The following is a 21644-nucleotide window of genomic DNA, read 5'->3' as shown; positions in this document are numbered from 1 at the left end:
AATGACAACTTTGCAAAAATAATTACTGTATGATGAAATATACATATTTTTCATACTTTTTAAACCAGAACATATCCCACCCATATGCCACGCTCCCAATTGCGAAAAACCTGCATTAAGAATTCTTACAAGAGATGATTTAAATCACAGTCTTAATTATAATACATAAAGGTAAAAGGGTTAAGAATAGAAGAAACTAAATACACATCTTAAATAAATAAAACTGAATGAAATGAAATAAAATAAAATAAAAGAGGGGAAGGGGGTAGCTACTCTGATATTGTTGTAGGTGGTTTCTCAAGAAATGTCAAGAAGGGGCGCCATATTTCGTAAAATTTATTCTCAGATCCCTGGGTGGTGTAACGTATTTTCTCTAAATTCATGCATGACATAATGTCCTTAATCCAATGTGAGTGGGAAGGAAGAGCAGGATCTTTCCACTTAAGTAAGATAGCCCTAAGAGTCAATAAGGAGGTAAAGTCAATACTTTCAGCTTCACTTTAGGCAAGCCCGAATTCAGAGAAATGCCAAAAATACCAGTAAAAGTGTTTGGCTCAATTTGATGGTGAAGCACTTCAGAAATCGTTTGAAAGACTGATGTCCAGAACTCATTCAGGGTGGGACACGTCCAGTATATGTGAAAGAGTGACGCCCAGCTCTTACAGCTATTGCAGTCGGATCCACATCAGGGAACATACAAGATAGTTTGGTTTTAGATATGTGGATATGATGTACTACTTTAAATTGCACAAGATTATGTCGGGCGCACAAGGAGGTAGAGTGTATCCGATCCAGGACTGAACCCCATATGTGATCGGTGAAGGCAGAGCCTAGGTCCTGCTCCCACATGTTTCTTATAGCGGCTAAAGAGGGGTTATGCAACTTCGAAATAAGGTCGTAAAAGACAGAAATTGTGCCTTTTAATGGGGGTTAACAGAGAGAAACATATCGACAGGATTGGTTGGGGGTTTATTAGGGAATTGGGGGATTAACTTCTGTATATAATGCCTGATTTGTAAAAATCTGAAAAAATTTGTCTTTACGAGACCGAAGTTTTTGTCAATTGAGAAAAACTAGCAAATAAATCATTGATAAATAAACTGACGATGCATTTTAAGCCTTTTTTATGCCAGATCTTAAATGCACCATCCAGCATCGGGGGAGAAAACAAATGATTAGCTGCAATTGGGCTGAGAAGTGAAAAAGTCTGCACGTCCAAAATTCTTCCTAAACTGGGTCCAGATTCAAAGGGAGAGACTGGGGTGTCATGTGAAGTTAGTTCTTCAACACACAAACAGATGTGTAGTGATGGTGGTCCAGGATGTTCCCCTCACTTTCACAGGTGGAGCAGAGAGGAGCGCCGGCTGGATCCTATGAGGACGTCTGTTGCCGGGCAGAAACAGGCTGCTTGTTGATTGGTCGGCCGATCTGATGGACAGTAAAAGTGGAAATTCTAATATAAATAGTCCTCCAGAAGTGTAAAAGGGAATAACAGCAGCAGCAGAGGCTCTGAACGTCTTCATGATGATTCAGCAAATGAAAATGATTCCATGTGTGTGGAATCCAAATCAGAAATGAATCCTAAATACTCTGTCCCTCTGTCTGCTTCCTCTTCTTCAGCCAAAAGGCTTCTCTCTTCTTCCTCTTGTTGTTCCCTCTTCACCTCGGCTCCTTCAGGAGAGTTGAGCTCCAAAAATCTGTTGTCTTCTTCATTCTCTAATCTCAGTCTGCTGTCACACTTCATACACTTCACAAACAAACCACAGGTCTGATCTGGAACATTTTTCTCCATCTTTATTGCTCCCTCACATCTGGGTCCTGAATCCTGAAGCTGGTTTAACTGAGTCTGGGTCTCTCTGGGTGATCTGGTCTCACTGAGTCTAACAATGGCCGTCCTGGATAACCAGTATCATGAAGCGGCTTATGGACTGGCTCTGTTAACTCTGGGTTTATTAGCTGAAAGTTAAAAAGGTGTCCATCTCTCTTGTCTGCACACGTGTGCACTGTGTTGGTACTAATAAAGTCTCACAGTGCAGAGCAGCATGATCCTCTCTGTAGCTGTTACTTTAACAAACACCTACACATGAATAATTATAGGTTACTGTATGTCCAGCTCAGAGGCACAGGATCCTTTCTACTGGCACAATGCTCTCTGCATTTATATTCATTGATTCTGATTGTGAATTCGTTATTGAATAACCCAGAATATGATCACGGCGTCTTTGGATTCATTAGACTAAAGGTTGAAATGATGTAACTCATATTTAAGACTACTTTAGCTCCGTTTTAGGCTTTCTGTTTATTTCCTCTTCTGATATCCTTTAACACTACTCCATACATTTTATTTGCTAGTAAAATCACTTGTCACCGATCGATCACTGCGTTCCATCATATCAATCCAACAATTTTTTCCCCCCAATTTCTTTCACCAGCAGATTTTATCATTCAGTTGGATGTGCAGGCTTTTTTTTCCATTTCCTTGCTTAGTAGAAACTTTAGTGCAGTTTAGTGACTTGTCCGACTCGTTAGGCTACGTGTTTACTATGTTTTATTATCATCCATTTGGTTTAAACACGGAATGATCAGCCGCACCTGTGACTGAACAGAAATGACAATAACAAATTAGAAACTTGAGAAACACCCAATTACAAATAAATCTTTTGAATTGACTGGTGCAGACATTTGTCCAGGAGGTGGCAGCATTGTACTGTGAGGCACTACTCTGACTCATTCTTCTAGTAAATGTGCATTTAGCACAGGCAGAGCTCATACACCAGAGGGCTGTTAGAGAGTCTGACCCAGAGAAACAGAGAAGACATTTAATGCTAGAGAATAATTGTGGAGTCCAACAGAAAAGCCTTTCTCAGCCTTGAACCACAGTGGAAACTCCTTTCTCACAGGAAAGCATGAAACAAAACAATCTCACAGAAGGTCATTATATCAAAACACTGGTACACTTAGTGGAAATTATAACATCACATAAGATGAGCAGAGAACATAAAGTAATGACATATAGAGGATTAAAAGTACAGACAGGTAAATCTATTCGTTTCTATTATACATGGTCACATTAAGTTTATAAATGTCAGTTCATCAATGAATGATCTTACTGTTTAAGCAGACAATCATTAGTAGACAAAATAAATGAGCTTCAGCTGTAGAACAGAGATATTCTTGAGTAGTGAGCAAGCTAAGAGATCAAAACATATTTAATTTAAGCAGTTTGGTCAAAATCATCAATGTTGTCAGAGGTGGATTCAATCAGGTGAATCGTTTGACATGTTTCTCAGGAAGGAGGCAGAACAGGAAGTGACTTGTCATGTCCCTCAGACTGATATATTTATAAAGACGAGGAAAACAAGAAAACAACACACAAGCAACATGACAGCGACATACAGCCGCTGTAAAGGCTTTTAAAAAAAAAATCGCCACATCTGTTTGTTCCTTCTTTCTTTCTCTCCAGCAGCTGTTACGACCCGGCTCGTTAAGGAGGTGCGACAACTAACTAATTAACCAAGGACAGCGCTTGCAGAAAGAAATACAACAGAAAGAGGCTATACAGGTGCTGACAAACATCCAATACACAAAATGAAACAAAAGAGGGTCTTGTCCAAAGACAGTCCTTAGTACAGTACTCAAAATACACAAAAAACGGAAAGGTCAGCTTACAAACCTTACAAATTACAAAGGAAGAAAACAATCTAGCTGTTATTCTGCAAATTTAGAGGTCTCAAACTAAAGCGTGTCCTACTCTTGGTACACTAAATCAAACTAGGCGATTTACAAAGGTTCCAAAAGCCACTCAGACAGGCAACAGAAATACAAACTCTCTAAATACTCTCTAAACTAACACAATGGTTATGCAGCGAGGCGAACTAATGACTGGTTCACAGCCGCCCTGAACTGTGAACATGGGGTGGTGATGGTGCAGTGGATAAGGCTCATGCCTTTGGTGTGCGAGACCCAGGTTTGATCCCCCACTGTGACCCATCCACCATTGTGTCCCTGAGCAAGACACTTAACCCCTAGTTGCTCCAGAGGCGTGCGACCTCTGACATGTACAGCAATTCTAAGTCGCTTTGGACAAAAAAGCATCAGATAAATGTAAATGTATCAGTTTTAGAACAAAACCAAAGACTTATAAGCTATGTTATATAGTAAACATGTTTAATCGGTTATTAAATAAGTTACAAGTTGCCTGTAAGTTGTAGCAACCTGTCAATCACAAGGTAGTCCCGCCCAAAAGCATACGCTGCTTTATGTCAATTTTCCTCCGAATAGGACCAACATTTACTAAATGAACATCATGCTGGGTTGAAGAAGACTTGAACTAGTGACTGAGACCATAAACTCATCAGGAAAGTTTTTACTGAGGAGTTTTCACCATTATATCTAATGGAACCGGACTTCTTTTTGAAACCAGCGGACTCGCCCCCTGCTGGCCGTAATATAGAACGCAGCTTTAAGTTCCGTCTGCATGGTTTCACTTTCAGACCCAGAGGTTGCCGCATGATTGAGATTAGAGAAATAACATTTGACAACAACGTAACTAGAACTCTGGATTGGACAACAGTGTGCGCTATGAGCTGCAAAACAACTGCAGGATGTTGAGTTTTTAATTATATATTTTATACTAATGTTTTTGCGTCGAGTTGCTAGTTCAACTGTCCTGATGTTACTTTTTACAGGCCCCAGGCCATCGGGCCACCGTTATTGTCAAGCCCTGACACAGAAACAATACTTCATCAAGTGTTGAGATTCATTCTTGAATAGATGTGCTCCAATCAGGATTTTTTGGGCCGATCACTAATCACTGGGTCTATTTGAAGCCTTTGATTTATCATGTAGCATTATACAATATATTTATTTAAATGGTCCTAAAAACAATGTATTAAGTATTAAAAATAACATGACAAAAAAATCATGAAATGACAATTGTTTGTTTTATTGGCAGGAAACATGGGCAACAAATTCCACTCCCTCCTTAAACCACAGCAGCCTTTGCCTGCTTACTGCCAACATCTTATAGCTTAACAAATACAGCTTTCCTGTGGAATAAACTACAAAAACAGAACAAACAGCATCTTTATAAATTTACTTCAACTATAAAAACTGCAACAAACTACAAACTGTAGCCAAAATATTTAGGAGATAAAGGAGCTCAGGCCTCCTGAGTCGATGATAAAGTAGCTGGTTTTTGTTCTGGAAAACTCAGTTAGGCTCTGTGGGCTTTAGGGGGGAGAGAGGAGCAGAGAGAGGGAGAGGGGGCTACAGAGGAGGCATAACGTCGTCAATGAGATTTGAAAGTAACGGAAATTTAAATAAAGTACAATGTTAATTCCATATTATACTGTTAGTATATTGTTAATATTAGCCCACTTATAGTTACTATATTCATTATAATTTCATATGGTTTACCACTAGTATAGGCCTAATATTATTTCAGTGGGTTATTAAATCTATAAATCAAATTGATGTAATCAGATTATTAAATCCTTGTGCAAGAAGCACAGTCTACATCTTTTACAGGCCTATTGCCACCTGCTTTACCAGAGGAGAGAGCAGCAAACACTTTCAATACGGCCAGCAGGTTTTTATTAGATTTTTTTATTAGTAGAGAGAGGAGTGGGTTAATGTTAGGCTACATCCACTCTACTATGTTTTTTTAAACCGTTTTATAGCGAATAAGATCTTCTCCCTCCACAGCAGCGTTTTAGCTGCGTATCAGAGTTGATCTCCATTTATATTAAAACGACTGAAAGCACGCGTGGTCGTTCACTGGGCATGCACAGGCCGGGGTGTAAACATGAAGCAGATGGTCTACTCTGCCGCTGCAGAAAATTTGGCGAAAGAAGAAAGTAATACAGTCGAAAACCACACAGGTATTCGTTTTTGCATTGACCGCCAACGAAATAGAACTGAAAGTAACAAGAGTAGCCTACAAAGTGAGAAAGCAAAGTAAATACGGCAACACGCACAGTACAAGTGTTATTTAAACAGTAGAAAATATCTAAATAAAAATACAAAAAATAAAACTCTGTAGCATCGTGTTTTGCATGACTGATAAGACTGAATCAGTTTTACCCATCAATTCGCCATTTTCATCTGGACGGAGGGGGAAACGTAGCAAAAGGTCTCGAAAACGGAGACAGAGAGAGGCAGTCAGCTGATTGAGTGGCGCCTCTCTTTTCATCATGAAACTCACACTGAAGGATCAGTCTCTCTCTGCCTGATGCTCTGTGGGTCAAGACAATTAAACTCTGGTAGCGGGCGGCATGTGTGTGAGATAAGCACGACCGCGATAGTTTGAAATGGTCACTCCTGCTTGTTGCTCTGCTTGTCTGATTGTTGCTAAACTCTTTATAAATGATTAACTGGATGCTTCAATAGCTCCCTATCTGAAAAGGAGTTTTAGGGAACCATTTTAGCTGCCGTTGAAAATTTGTCCGGAAAGTATTGCATCATCTGATCGACTTTTGTGATCTGCCTTTTTAGAGACCACTGATCTGAACTAGTTAAAGCCATTATCGGCAGATTACGATCGGTGACCGATCGATCGGAGCACACTTATTATTACTACATCTGTGATAAATGAGTGAAAATCACATACTACCTCTTTGTTGGAGCTTTTGACCACATCCCATGGCCTTCTTAAAGAGTCACTAAACCCCCAAAGCTCTTATTTCAGCTGATTACCAATCTGCATGAGTATTTAGTAGTGTTGTTGATGGATTCAGGTCCAAATCTTGACATTTTCTGTAAACTATGTGAATTCTACTTACAGTACCATAAAAATTGAAACCTGGCTATGCAATTTAATTTTGTTGTTGGCTGATAAAACCTCTGGACTACTGCTTTCCAGCTCTTTCCAAATCAAACTTCCTCAGCTGTCATCACATGACGTTAGTCCAGCACAGTCGCATGATAACAGGTGGTTGTATTCAGGGCAGAAGGAAACAGCTAGCTCGGCTCTGTGAAAACTGTCACACTGACGCTTTGTGAATGGATTTGTGTCTTGTAAGGTTCTCCTGTTGGTATAAGATTTGCCACATTGGCCACAACAGTACGGTTTCTCTCCAGTGTGAACTCGTTGGTGGGTTTTTAGGTGAGCTGATTGAGTGAAAGTTTTCCCACATTGTTCACACCAGTACGGTTTCTCTCCAGTGTGAACACGTTGGTGGGTTTTTAGGCTACTTGATTGAGCGAAAGTTTTCCCACACTGTTCACAGCTGTGCAGTTTCTCTCCAGTGTGAACACGTTGGTGGATTTTTAGGCTACTTGATTGAGCGAAAGTTTTCCCACACTGTTCACACCAGTACGGTTTCTCTCCAGTGTGAACACGTTGGTGGATTTTTAGTTGATCTGATGTAATGAAAGTTTTCCCACACTGTTCACAGCTGTACGGTTTCTCTCCAGTGTGAACACGTTGGTGGATTTTTAGTTGATCTGATGTAATGAAAGTTTTCCCACACTGTTCACAGCTGTACGGTTTCTCTCCAGTGTGAACACGTTGGTGGATTTTTAGTTGTCCTGATGTAGTGAAACTTTTCCCACACTGCTCACAGCTATATGGTTTCTCTCCAGCGTGAACACGTTGATGCATTTTTAGTTGTCCTGATGTAGTGAAAGTTTTCCCACACTGGTCACAACTGTACGGTTTCTCTCCAGTGTGAACACGTTGGTGGATTTTTAGGTAACCTGGTGCAGCGAAAGTCTTCCCACACTGTTCACACCAGTACGGTTTCTCTCCAGTGTGAACACGTCGGTGGATTTTTAGGTGACCTGACACAGCGAAAGTTTTCCCACACTGCTCACAGCTGTAAGGTTTCTCTCCAGTGTGAACACGTTGGTGGATTTTTAGGTGACCTGGTGTAGCGAATGTTTTCCCACACTGTTCACACCAGTACGGTTTCTCTCCAGTGTGAACACGTCGGTGGATTTTTAGGTGACCTGACACAGCGAAAGTTTTCCCACACTGCTCACAGCTGTAAGGTTTCTCTCCAGTGTGAACACGTTGGTGGATTTTTAGGTGACCTGGTGTAGCGAATGTTTTCCTACACTGGTCACAGCTGTGCAGTTTCTCTCCAGTGTGAACACGGTGGTGGCTTTTTAGGCTACTTGACAGAGCGAAAGTTTTCCCACACGGTTCACACCAGTACGGTGTCTCGCCAGTGTGAACTCTCAGATGAATCTTCAAATTTCTAGATGTTGTGAAGGATTTGTCACAGTGCTGACAGCGGTGACATTTGAGTCCCTCTCTTCTTCTCCTTCCCTATATCAGCAGAGAGAAACACAGTAAGTGAGATGTAGATGTGGAGCGAGCTTTCAAAAACCATAAATGACATTAGCGCACATAGTGAGCATGTACTGTATTACATACTAGGGCTGGGCGGTATATGGGTATATAATGTATACCGATATCGTTTCAAAAGAAATATGAAATTAGACAATACCGTTTATACCGAGATAGTTTGATGTTGAGGTGATTAATTTGTTTTTGTAAAGTCCTGCAAGCGTTTGCTCCTCTCTCTCCCTCACTGCGCAGCCCTGCCCCTCCTTCTGCGTCTGCACTCAGCAGTCTACTCACAAACTCTCAACAAGATTGATTGAGACAGTGCTGGTCGACACTGTTAAAGACCTGGCTTGTAAAAAAACAAAAAAACAAAAGGAAATAGCATGGTTCAGTCTGTGTTTCGCACACATACACTTCCGCGGGCCGCCCAGGTTAGACGCCATACTGCTGCATTTATCAGAAAAACACGTAGACTACGTCGTCAACACGCCTCCTCAACATGCAGCTGCTGCTGTTTTCTTTTTGGTGACTTTATACAGCCTAACCTACTACTGATGGAGAAAGTCAACGAAGCGGACATACAGGGAGAGAGAGAGACGGTAAAGCACCTTTTCCACTGCAAGGTACCACCTCGACTCGCCTCGACTCTAGTCGCCTTCTTTTGGTTTTCCTTTGTGTAGAAGTTGTACTTGTACCTGCTACCAGGTACTTTTTCCGTATCACCTTCGTCTTATCTGTCTTTAGATTCTGAGTAATGTTGAAACGTTTTAACTGAAATCAAAAGACGGCTGTGTGTGCGTTCCTGGTGTGTGTGTTTCATTTAATATTGCGTTGCGACAGTTGTGTGTTGCATCTCTATGACGACCAGCTAGATTGAGGGGTGCTGGAAAACGGAGGACGTCCAAAACTGCCCCCCCCCCCAGCCCATTTAGCAGAAATACCGATATACATTTTATAACGGAATTCTGCCTAACAGTACTGGGATATAACTTTTTGGCCATATCGCCCAGCCCTATTACATTCTCAGTCATAAACACAGCATGTGTGAACTTTGAATGCCCTGTTCAAAGTTCGAGAAGCAGCAGGGCAGAAGGCACGATCACCCATGCTGCTGATCTTAGTTCTGGGGAGTAGGAGGCGGTTTGAGTTTTTTGAGCAGAGGAATCGTGTTGTAGTGAGAGGGGTGAGTAGTTCTTTCAGGTGGGGGGTGGCTCTCCTTCACTCACTGCGCTGAGCAAGTGTAATGTCTGTAGTGGGAACGGCGTTGCCAATAGCAATATAGAATGTTTATCTAAACGCGCGAAATAAACAGCGCTAAAATGGCTGTATTCTCTATAGGGGTAAATTTTACCCGCAGTGCTTATAGGTATAAATGCCCATTTTTTAAATCTGGCTTTATATTGACATTTTTTAACAATAGGGGGTGCTACATAACACACTTTTAGGAGTCAGAGTCTGGGGGACTTGAATATTATATTGAAACAAAGATCCATACAATCAAAAACCGCCGCGGGTAAATTTGACCCGTTGGCAGTTCGAGTGTTAAACAGTTCAGTCTTGATGGTAGATGGAGCTGTGTGTCTCTGTATTGGCCGGAGTAGACTGAAATCCACTCCACGTTTTCCATCCCCGTCAGTGCGTGGTGTTGCCATGGAAACTCCAGCGTTATTAGTCCCAGGAGTGGCAGCGCCCTGATGACGTATTGGAGATGCGACGGGGCGTGCGCCAGACCAGATTGATGGGATGTTGTGATCAGACCAAACTTTCGGCCGCAACTTCTGTGAATGTAACGGGGCTGGCGAAGGAGTCCAAGTTGTTTAATGACAGATATGCACGATGGAGTGGTGTAGTTGTTGAATTTGTTCAGTTGGGTGACGGAATACTTCAACACCATGCCAGTCGTTGAGAGTGGTCTGTTAGCCGTTAGCAATGCCTGTGATGCACAGAAGAGAGCCATCACACACAGTAAGCGAACAGCAGAGACTTCACTAACATCAGCAGTGACTTCAGGTGAAAGTGTCTCGATGGCAGGCAGTGATGAATAGATACGGGATGCTCCAAGCAATGGGCAGAATCCGTACAGAACACATACAATCCACAATGTTTACAAGTGAGCAACGACACTAGTATAACTTACTGGACGTAATACTGGTCAATAAACGTACTGTATACCCCAGTTGCATAGCACGACTGTTGCACAAAGTATTTCGGTCAGAGAAGCGGCGAACAAACGCCAGCGTCCTCTCCAAACAACTCTTCAGGATTTCATCCCGACTTGTTCTACTGAGTTTTCAATCAAACTGATGATATTCTGAACACAACAGCATTCCTTCATACAGCGAGCCCTGCAGCCTCCGTTATTTTAGGGAGAATATCTTAATTAACGGGACAGTTCCTTAGATGTAGCCCATCTGTAGGATACAATTGAATTATCCTAAATGTTTTCACATATTTAGATTGACTATTTTATGTGTCCAAAAAACATGGAGCCCGGGTGAGGGTTAATAAACAGAAAATAAATCCTCAAAGCGCTTTTCGACCAAAAGTACCCGGGACTTTTAAGTCCCCAGATCTCTTTTCAAGGAACTAAAAGGTTCCTTCAGCCCTGTTGTGTGCGTTTCCACCGTGGTCTAAAGACCTGCGAAGAGTAGACAAATTAACCAGCTGACGTAGGCTGTAGGCTGTATGTCATACAAAGTGATGCACAGGCATCATTATTTGTAACCACTATACATGAGCAACATTTATAAATGAACATCAGATTTGACTGGAATATAATGAAAAACTACAGGCTGTGTTTGACCATTAAAGCAGCTTTTTGTGTGTGGGAGTATAATGACAAGACACGATAAAGTTTGTTACACATTTAATAAAGCCAAGTTCTTAAAATAACTCCAGCACAGAGAAAGCAACACAAAAATAAAATCGCGGCAGTTTGGAAGGTTATTAAAACATTTCAAGCAAAAAGAGCTGCAGATCAGCTGCAGGACTTTAGATTTATCTTGGAAATTAAATTCTGTCCCGGATTATTCCCCCTCTCCGCTGGCTCATTTTTTTCCTATTACAATGGACCTTATGTGCAGCTGTACCTTCAGAGATTTGAACTACAATAAGAACACCGGGAAGATAATTTACTTAATGCGATGCCAACAGGCCTCCCTGGCTTTGTCGGCCGCCATGATATTAGATTAGCCGTTAACTTTTCTTTGCAGTCATCCTATCCTGACACAATCAATGTGCATTCTTCTGGAGAAATATGGAGCATGCACCGTTGTGAACAAAACCCTTTTTATGCGAATGCGCACTGTTTGTATATACACTGCCCTAAAGGATTATTAGGAACACCAGACTAATACTGTGTTTGACCCCCTTTCGCCTTCAGAACTGCCTTCATTCTACGTGGCATTGATTCAACAAGGTGCTGAAAGCATTCTTTAGAAATGTTGGCCCATATTGATGGATAGCATCTTGCAGTTGATGGAGATTTGTGGGATGCACATCCAGGGCATGAAGCTCCCGTTCCACCGCATCCCAAAGATGCTCTATTGGGTTGAGATCTGGTGACTGTGGGGGCCATTTTAGTACAGTGAACTCATTGTCATGTTCAAGAAACCAATTTGAAATGATTGGAGCTTTGTGACATGGTGCATTATCCTGCTGGAAGTAGCCATCAGAGGATGGGTACATGGTGGCCATAAAGGGATGGACACGGTCAGAAACAATGCTCAGGTAGGCCGTGGCATTTAAACGATGCCCAATTGGCACTAAGGGGCCTAAAGTGTGCCAAGAAAACATCCCCCACACCATTACACCACCACCACCAGCAGCCTGCACAGTGGTAACAAGGCATGATGGATCCATGTTCTCATTCTGTTTACGCCAAATTCTGACTCTACCATCTGAATGTCTCAACAGAAATCGAGACTCATCAGACCAGGCAACATTTTTCCTGTCTTCAACTGTCCAATTTTGGTGAGTTCTTGCAAATTGTAGCCTCTTTTTCCTATTTGTAGTGGAGATGAGTGGCCCATTCTCCTCTGACCTCTAGCATCAACAAGGCATTTTCGCCCACAGGGCCGCCGCATACTGGATGTTTTTCCCTTTTCACGCCATTCTTTGTAAACCCTAGAAATAGTTGGATGTGAAAATCCCAGTAACTGAGCAGATTGTGAAATACTCAGACCGGCACACCTTACACGTTACACAGGCATAACACCTGAGCAGTGCCACAGACTGATGGACTCCATGCCACGCCGCATTGCTGCAGTAATTCAGGCAAAAGGGGCCCCAACTAAGTACTGAGTGCTGTACATGCTCATACTTTTCATGTTCATACGTTTCAGTTGGCCAACATTTCTAAAAATCCTTTTTTGTATTGGTCTTAAGTAATATTCTAATTTTCGGGGAGATACTGAATTTGGGGTTTTCATTAGTTGTCAGTTTTAATCATCACAATTAAATGAAATAAACATTTGAAATATATCAGTCTGTGTGTAACGAATTAATATAATATCCAAGTTTCACTTTTTGAATGGAATTACTGAAATAAATCAACTTTTTGATGATATTATATGACCAGCACCTGTATACACACTCACACACACACACACACACACACACACACGGGTCATTGCATCGGTTAGAGTCTCTGGTGAGCAAAAGGCACCGTGGAGGAAAGTCCCACAGGTCAAACTTCAAAAGATAATGTGTTGAAAAGCTGAGCAGCAGTGGAGGAAAACTAAACTCCAGACTGACTCTGATCTCCACAGATACTATTTAGAGCAGACTGTTTGTCACTGTGAGAAAATCACCAACACGCGAGGAAATATAATGACCGGCCCTGTCCCAATATCCGCACTTCCACCCTTGTGCCCCTCAATGCGCGTTCTCGCCAAGGGGTGCAAGACCGTAGAGTGTCCCGATCCTCTAATGTTGTTCTCTAGGGGTGATCATCAGCGCACTTAATGCACCCCTTTCACAAGTAGGCATCAGACCTCACTTTGCTATGGGCTATTACCCAGAATCCTTGTAGTGTCGTGACGATTCAAACAGCTAACCAATGGGGGAGCAAAGCGGTTGCAATGGTGCTGGTCAGACGCTGGGAAAACACAGAAGAAAAAGGAAGCCGGCAAGAGGACAAACAAATGGAGAAGAAATTTCTTTTTTTATCAGAATATGAGCGATAAATAACATAATACATGATGATACAATGGTTTCACTTTCTTTTGTCACGGTCCGACGAGCTTACTTTCAATTTTATAAAGTTGAATAACGGCTATTCACGGGGCAGAGAAACGCCCCTAGCCAGGGATATGAGTAAGTTAACACGGCCATTACATGAGCAGACAAGTTTGTTACTTGAAAGCAAGCCCTTACTTTCATTGCAAAGTGATCTAATGGATAATTGTGTGTCTTTCAGGGAAATTATCAAAATCATGGGGCTGGAGGGGAAAGTGACTCAGGAGCAGTGTAAAAAGAAGTGGGAAAATCTAAAGAAAAAGGTAACTGCACTTTCACATGTTTTGTAATGCTTTTATTTTATTGGTAATACTATTTAATGACTATCTAGAATGTAAACCCATGTAAATAATGTTCATTTCACCCTTCAGAACTATTACAATTTACAAAGGACTTAACACTGCCATAAACTGGGTCCGGGACAGATGCAGGAGAGGTCACTGCGGCCTCATGGATTTTCTATGCAGCCATGCATGAAGCCATTGGCCAGAGACCCTCAGTCAGGCCAGTCTATCTGTTCTCATCTGGACACAGTAGTGTAGCGAGAGCCCAGGCTCCTGTCAGTGAGGCCGTTCTTAATTCTTCTCATAAGGAACTGGTGGTGAGTTGTTATCAACTTTAGCAGGAGTACTGCGAATGCCGCAACTACCGTCGGCGCCATGTTTACTCTCCTGATCACAACAGAAGTGACGTACAGTGGGGGAAATAAGTATTTGACCCCTTGCTGATTTTGCAGGTTTGCCCACTTACAAAGAATGCAACAATCTACATTTTAATCATATGTACATTCTAACAGTGAAAGACAGAATCCCAAAGAAAATTCCAGAAAATCACATCATATGAATTTATAAAAATTGATAACCATCTGATGAGGAAAAACAAGTATATGACCCCCTACCAAACAGCAAGTATTCTGGCTCCTACAAGCCAGTTAGTCTTTCTTTAAGACACAGCCCCAATCCCAACCAATTATCTACATCAAATACACCTGCCTCACCTCGTTACCTGTATAAAAGACACCTGTCAACACCCAAACAACCAGCATCCAACATCAGCACCATGGGCAAGACCAAAGAGCTTTCTACGGACATCAGGGACAAGATTGTTGATCTGCACAAGGCTGGGATGGGCTACAAGAGAATCGGAAAGCAACTTGGAGAGAAAAGATCAACTGTCGGTGCAGTTATCAGGAAATGGAAGAAGCACTACACCACCGCAAACCTCCCTCGGTCTGGGCCTCCACACAAGATCTCGCCTCGTGGGGTGTCCCTGATCATGCGAATGGTGAGGAATCATCCCAAAACCACAAGGGTGGAACTGATGAATCAACTGAAGGCAGCTGGGACCACAGTTACAAAAGAAACGGTTGATAACACACTAAGTTCGCCATTCACCACCTGGACGACTCAGAAGAGGCCTGGAAGAAGGTGATGTGGTCAGATGAGACCAAAATAGAACTTTTTGGCCTCAACTCAACTCGTCGTGTTTGGAGGGCAAAGAACACCGAGTACAACCCAAAGAACACCATCCCCACCGTCAAGCATGGTGGTGGCAACATCATGCTTTGGGGGTGCTTTTCAGCCAAGGGGACGGGACAACTCCATCGTATTGAGGGGAGGATGGACGGGGCCATGTATCGTGGAATTCTGGACCAACATCTCCTTCCCTCAGTGAGAGAGCTGAAGATGGGTCGAAGATGGGTGTTTCAGCACGACAACGACCCTAAGCACACCGCCAAAGCAACAAAAGAGTGGCTGAAGAAGAAGCACATCAAGGTTCTGGAGTGGCCTAGCCAGTCTCCAGACCTGAATCCAATTGAAAATCTTTGGAGGGAGGTTAAAATTCGAGTTGCCAGGCGACAACCTCGGAACCTGAATGATTTGGAGGCTGTCTGCAGGGAGGAGTGGGCCAACATCCCTGCCGAAATGTGCACAAACCTTGTCACCAACTATAAAAACCGTTTGACATCTGTGCTGGCCAATAATGGCTTTTCTACAAAATATTAACATGCTGTTTGTCCAGGGGGTCAAATCCTTGTTTTTCCTCATCAGATGGTTATCAATTTTAATAAATTCATATGATGTGATTTTCTGGAATTTTCTTTGGGATTCTGTCTTTCACTGTTAGAATGTACATATGATTAAAATTGTAGATTGTTGCATTCTTTGTAAGTGGGCAAACCTGCAAAATCAGCAAGGGGTCAAATACTTTTTTCCCCCACTGTAGATAGTGAGCACCCTTGAACATATCACACCTGTGAGATTCTAAAGATAATTCAAAGTAATTCATTTATTGATTAAACATGCAAAGTAAAAATGTCAACATCTTGCTCATTAATGATATCAAACCTTTTTTGTTCAAATGTTTTTATTAAAAGCAGTGTATGTTGAAGGTCATGAAGTTTTTGTTTTGTTTTTGCTTTTGTTTATATATTGGTATGACAATTGTGGATTTTTACTGGTATCAGTATAGAATACTACATTTCTGGTGTTGATAAGTCCCTACTGGCCACATTTCATTTTGTAGGGGTTTAACGTTAATGTGCTTAAGTCTCTTTGATTTATCACATTTATGAAGCCAAACTTGTTTGACTCCATCCAGAATCATTTTCCAGATAAAAGGACTAATGCAAAGGCTTCGTTAGACACTTTTTACTGGGGCACGTGCTCCAGTATCCATGTTCTGTGCATCAGTGAAATTGTCAAGACCGATCGGCGTCGTTTTTGGACATATATGGCTCTGCAAACCAAGTTAGCAATAACTGGCAACATCTGCAATGTCCAGTCAAGTCAGCAATAAAAAAAAAAGTTAGCAATAAAAAACTACTGATTGATGTGAAAAAGCATGTTGTTACGGTTTGAAACGTTGCAAAAAGTAAGTCAATGCAAGACAGACCCAGAGATTCACTGCAGCTACACATGAGCTCTGCTCACATCAGACTGTCAGAGGAGAGAACACAAGTTTACCAGAGTGCTGTTCCCCACAGTCACTCTTATGGAGTTATTTTCTCTTCTTGTGCACGGAAGGATAGTCCCTCTTGGTCCTCTTATCACCGTTATAAACACTCGCTTTCAACTATGTTGACTGTAAAGTTGAGGACATCTACTTTAAATAAAGAAATCTTGCTCATTTTCTAATCTTTTTATTGAAATGCTGTCAAACTTCAGGACTATGCATTGATTTCTTTCAGCTGCATCACAATCATCCTCACGCAGAAAAATTATCGTTATCTTCAACATAATAACTAGCCAATAATAGAAACGTTCCATCGGTGTGACTACAGATTAGTTTGATTTTAACAGTGCTTACTGCAGTAATGTAGCCCACGGTTAGGGTTTCAATGCAACTGTTGCCTTAATGTCCACAGGGTGTTATAAAGGACAGTGTAGCTTAAATTTCATTCTGTCCACAACGTCCAAAGATAACTCTCTGTCCATACGACAGATTTATCACAAAGGCGGTCATGTTCACGATCATGGTTACTGATCTAGAGTTCATCTGATCTTGTCTCTGAAACCCAGAGTTTCCCTCACCTCAGGCTCAACATACTGAAAGGTTTTACTAATCCTGCTTTCTGAAACGGGGCCCAGCTTCCTAAAAGAACTCCAGCACAGAGAAAAGAACAAAAACAGCAGTCAGGGGCAGTCCAACAGCATGGCCCGTTAAATAAAAGATAAAAAAACCTGTTGCGTTCTACCTGCTTTGCATAAGCTCTGACTGATTTCCAGTCGACAGCTCGTACCCTGTCAGGAGGTCGGCTCGCTGACACCTGGTGTCCACTGAAGAGAATAAAACTGCTTTATTCAGTGATTTTAATGACCGGATCTGTTTGTTTGGAGAGGAGACAGCCGAGGTGGTAATTCTGCACCAGGTAAAAACCTTCTGGACTCAACACCGAAGGAATCCTAAACCAAAAACAAGCAGCTCATTTTTCGGTATCGCATCAGCTCGCTTGGAACTTCGACGGAGGGGATTCCAAAAAAGGCACCAGGTCCCATTTTCCCCAATGGAAAAAAGGCAAGTAGAAAGTAGTACCATGTGGTGAAAATGGGGCTTTAGAGAGAACATGGTTCCACCGTTCCTGCAGAACTCAGTCTGTCAATAACTAAAACCTCAAAACTGTTTTTAGAGAAACCTTAGAAAGCCAGAACATTTTTAGAACCGTTCTTCCAAAACCTCTAACATTCAGTAGAAATCTTTTTCATTTCCGTTTTCTTTTGTTTGTCCTGGACTTATGGGTGTTGGGTAGCTTTAGTTGAATTTAATTTTTTCTGATGGCTGTGTTGCCATCAATCAAAGAAGGGGTGGATGTAAGGCAGCTGCCTGTATAAGTCCCTCGGTGTCCCTGTTGCGCCGTCAATTCCTCAGTACATCCAGCAGTTTGTACATTGCAGGACACAGTAGTTTTAATGTACATTTGGGCAGGGCCATCATGTTGCTTTATGTTAACTTTCTGTGTCCTGTAAGGTAAGCAGTGTTAATAGCGGTCTGAATGATCATAAATATCAGCACTAAACCTCATCCACTTAAATTGTGCATTGATACTGTTTATTTACAATCTAAACTACTTTGCGCCACGAGTTTGAACAAATACTACGTGTTTTATGCCGTTTGTGAGACTTGGTAAATGCTGCCAGCATACACTTAACTCGACATGCTTTTCTTGCTGTTGGTGACCCTTGGAGGAGGCCATGACAGCCTATATTGATGCTGTGGGTTACATAAACATTAAGTACACATGTAGATGTTGCCTTCAAATTCTGTTCGGCTCAAAATTTGGAGTCGTCACCTGCCATCTGAATTTTGTGTTTCCATTTGCATGAATAAAAACATTTTCACCAGAAATTGGTGCAAAGAAATTCACCAGAATGCAGAAAATTAAGTGTTTAATGCTCAAATTTTTCAACTTACAGATGTCAAGATTCATGATAAAGACAATAACAATACAACAAAGGTTTACAGCAAAACATTGAACTTAGTAACTTAAAAATAACATAAGCAATATTGCCTTGCAGCGAATTTCTGAATGGGCAAGTACAGGCTACTGGCTTAAACTTGAGAATGTCGGGTGTTTTTCTTGAACTGGCCACCAATAAATCAGTCAAATAGTCAACAGTCAAAACAGCAGCCAGCGAGCAGCGGTGTGTTTACAGCAAACAGCTGATGGAGTTACGCTAAATACTGGGTCCAAAGTTGTTGTTTTAAGTTTCCATTTTTATTAAGATTTTATTTTTGTGTTGCTTTCTCTGTGCTGGAGTTATTTTGTGAAGGTGATGGCTTCATCCAGTTTGTTATTGAATTTGAACTAACTTTAAGCTGTCTCCTCATTATACTCCCACACAAAATAAGCTGTTTAATGGTCATGCAAAGCCTATCATTTTTCATTATATTCCAGTCAAATCATTTATGAATTTTGCTCATGGATAGTAGTTACAAATAATGAGGCTTGTGCATCCCTTTATACAGAGTACAGCCTACAGCCTATGTCAGCTGGTTAATTTGCCGAATCTGTGAGGTCTTTAGACCGCGGTGGAAACGCACACAACAGTTATAGTTAGTTCCTTGAGAAGAGATCTGGGGACTTAAGCCTTGAATATGCTGGGGAGCAGATGCTGAATACTTCTGTTTATACAACCTTCTGCAGTCAGCTTGGTGGACACGTTCCACACATGCGCAGTAGATGAGTAGAGTTGGTGCCCTGGTTGCACTAGTTGCTGCGCGGACATGTCCGTGTGGTCACAAAAAATGGGAGGCATGCGTACATCTGCATCTACACGTAACCCGTCTGATGACGTTTTTTTTGTCCTTACTTTAAAAGTCCTGGGTACCTTTGGTCTAAACGTGGCTTGTGGTTACTTACAAAACTAAAATCACTTTTTGTTTCACACAGGAAACAAACATTTAAAAGTACGGTTTCTGGCCTACCCATCCATCCATACACAGACAACTCTCAGCCGTTATCAGCTACAATACCGGCTGCATTTTACACATGGAGCATTTCAGAATAAGAGCATTTTGCCTGCCTAATTTTGCTGATTTGTTCAGATGTCCTTGATTTTTATGCTTCTACCATGATTAAGTAGGCCACATAGTTTAACTGTTTCTTCTTGTCTGTTTTAACTGTTTATTGTTGGTACACGATCGGCAGCCTGCACAGGGTGTTTTATTTTGAAAATCAACCGGAATATCCATGCGGTTGATATATGTCTGACTTCCTGAGTTATGAGGAGCGCAGAGCGACCCGCGTATCCAAGCAGTCTGAAAAGGCCTTTACATGTAAACCCTGTCACAACCATTAGCAAGAAATTAATTTACCACGTGCCAAAACCTTTATCATAAGTTTACAATGGACAATGTTCTTTGCATCTTAGACTGACACAATATTGGCTACTTACAGGTGTGGAAAGAACGCCTCGCTCCTTCGCCTTCATTTATTGGCTACAGCGGACATGAACAACATAAGGTCCGGTGCTGCTGACCTGCATTGGGCAGCTCAACTTGGGAAAAGAAAAAAAGTTTTACACACGTCAGACTGTAGATGTCCTAAATCCTGCCCATTTCACTCGGGCAGTTCCTGTACCCCCCTTTTCTCACATGGTTCACAGCAGTGCGGTTTCTCTCCAGGGTGCATTTTCCGGTCACCTGATGTAGTGAGAGATTTCCCACACTGGTCACAGCTGTACGGTTTCTCTCCAGTGTGAACACGTTGGTGGGTTTTTAGGTGACCTAATTGAGGGAAAGTTTTTCCACACTGTTCACACCAGTACGGTTTCTCACCAGTGTGAACACGTTGGTGGATTTTTAGGTCACCTGATGTCCTGAAAGATTTTCCACACTGGTCACAGCTGTACGGTTTCTCTCCAGTGTGAACACGTTGGTGGATTTTTAGGTGACCTGATCGAGTGAAGGTTTTTCCACACTGTTCGCACCAGTACGGTTTCTCTCCAGTGTGAACACGTTGGTGGATTTTTAGGTGACCTAATTGAGGGAAAGTTTTTCCACACTGTTCACACCAGTACGGTTTCTCACCAGTGTGAACACGTTGGTGGATTTTAGGTCACCTAATTGAGGGAAATTTTTCCACACTGGTCACAGCTGTACGGTTTCTCTCTAGTGTGAACACGTTGGTGGAGTTTTAGGTGACCTGATCGAGTGAAGGTTTTTCCACACTGTTCGCACCAGTACGGTTTCTCTCCAGTGTGAACACGTTGGTGGGTTTTTAGGTGACCTAATTGAGGGAAAGTTTTTCCACACTGTTCACACCAGTACGGTTTCTCTCCAGTGTGAACACGTTGGTGGATTTTTAGGGCACCTGATGTACTGAAAGATTTTCCACACTGTTCACAGCTGTACGGTTTCTCTCCAGTGTGAACACGTTGGTGGATTTTTAGGTAACTTGACAGAGCGAAAGTTTTCCCACACTGTTCACAGCTGTACGGTTTCTCTCCAGTGTGAACTCTCCGATGATTCTTCAAATTTCTAGATGTTGTGAAGGATTTGTCACAGTGCTGACAGCGGTGACATTTGAGTCCCTCTCTTCTTCTCCTTCCCTATATCAGCAGAGAGAAACACAGTAAGTGAGATGTAGATGTGGAGCGAGCTATGTAAAACAATCTAAAAAATCATAAACTATATATAATTAGAACACATCTTTAAAGTTCTATACTAAGGGTTTAACAACACACCAAATCCACAGTTCAGTCCTAGATTATTGAGCCACTGTTCATTCCTTGGATCCACACCCTTAATATTATTATTATAATATTCCATCTTGGCTTAATAAATGTAGTCGAAGTTGCAGGCGTGATCACTCTATGACTGAACCAAAATAAGAAGTCACATGGCACACGCATTTGGAGGACATTAAAATTGGTGTAATATAGGGATGGGGACCTGGTTCCAAAAATTCTCAAAACCCGAAAATCAATAAGGTTCAAGCTTATCGATACTGCTATCAAGACTTACGGGTCCAATTATGTACCGTACATGTCTCGAGCGTCAATTCGGTTTTATTTTGCAATGCAATGGATAAGAAATCATCTCTGTCCTCAGTATCTCATCCTGTATGTTTATATAAGCATAGTTAACGCTAGCTTGGCATTAGCCAAATGTT

The 21644-nt window shown here is 41.8% G+C and overlaps 1 protein-coding gene across 1 annotated transcript; it reads right to left on the bottom strand.

Annotated features, from left to right (window-relative positions):
• Positions 1–6883: 6883 nt before the first annotated feature.
• Positions 6884–21081, bottom strand: LOC119896346 (zinc finger protein 658B-like; the record flags this gene model as incomplete). The annotated part of the gene is made up of 3 exons (XM_038709784.1): positions 6884–8034; positions 20174–20425; positions 20676–21081. Coding segments are annotated over 3 exons (1809 nt in total), but the record flags the coding sequence as incomplete, so codon positions are not given.
• Between the last annotated feature and the right edge of the window lie 563 nt (positions 21082–21644).

This window comes from Micropterus salmoides, unplaced genomic scaffold, assembly GCF_014851395.1.
Source record: "Micropterus salmoides isolate LMB-PRFRI ecotype aquatic unplaced genomic scaffold, ASM1485139v1 Ms_hic_scaffold_949, whole genome shotgun sequence".
NCBI classification, from domain to species: domain Eukaryota; kingdom Metazoa; phylum Chordata; class Actinopteri; order Centrarchiformes; family Centrarchidae; genus Micropterus; species Micropterus salmoides.
The sequence above is the reverse complement of the archived record's forward strand: the minus strand, read 5'-3'. Positions and strand labels throughout refer to the sequence as shown.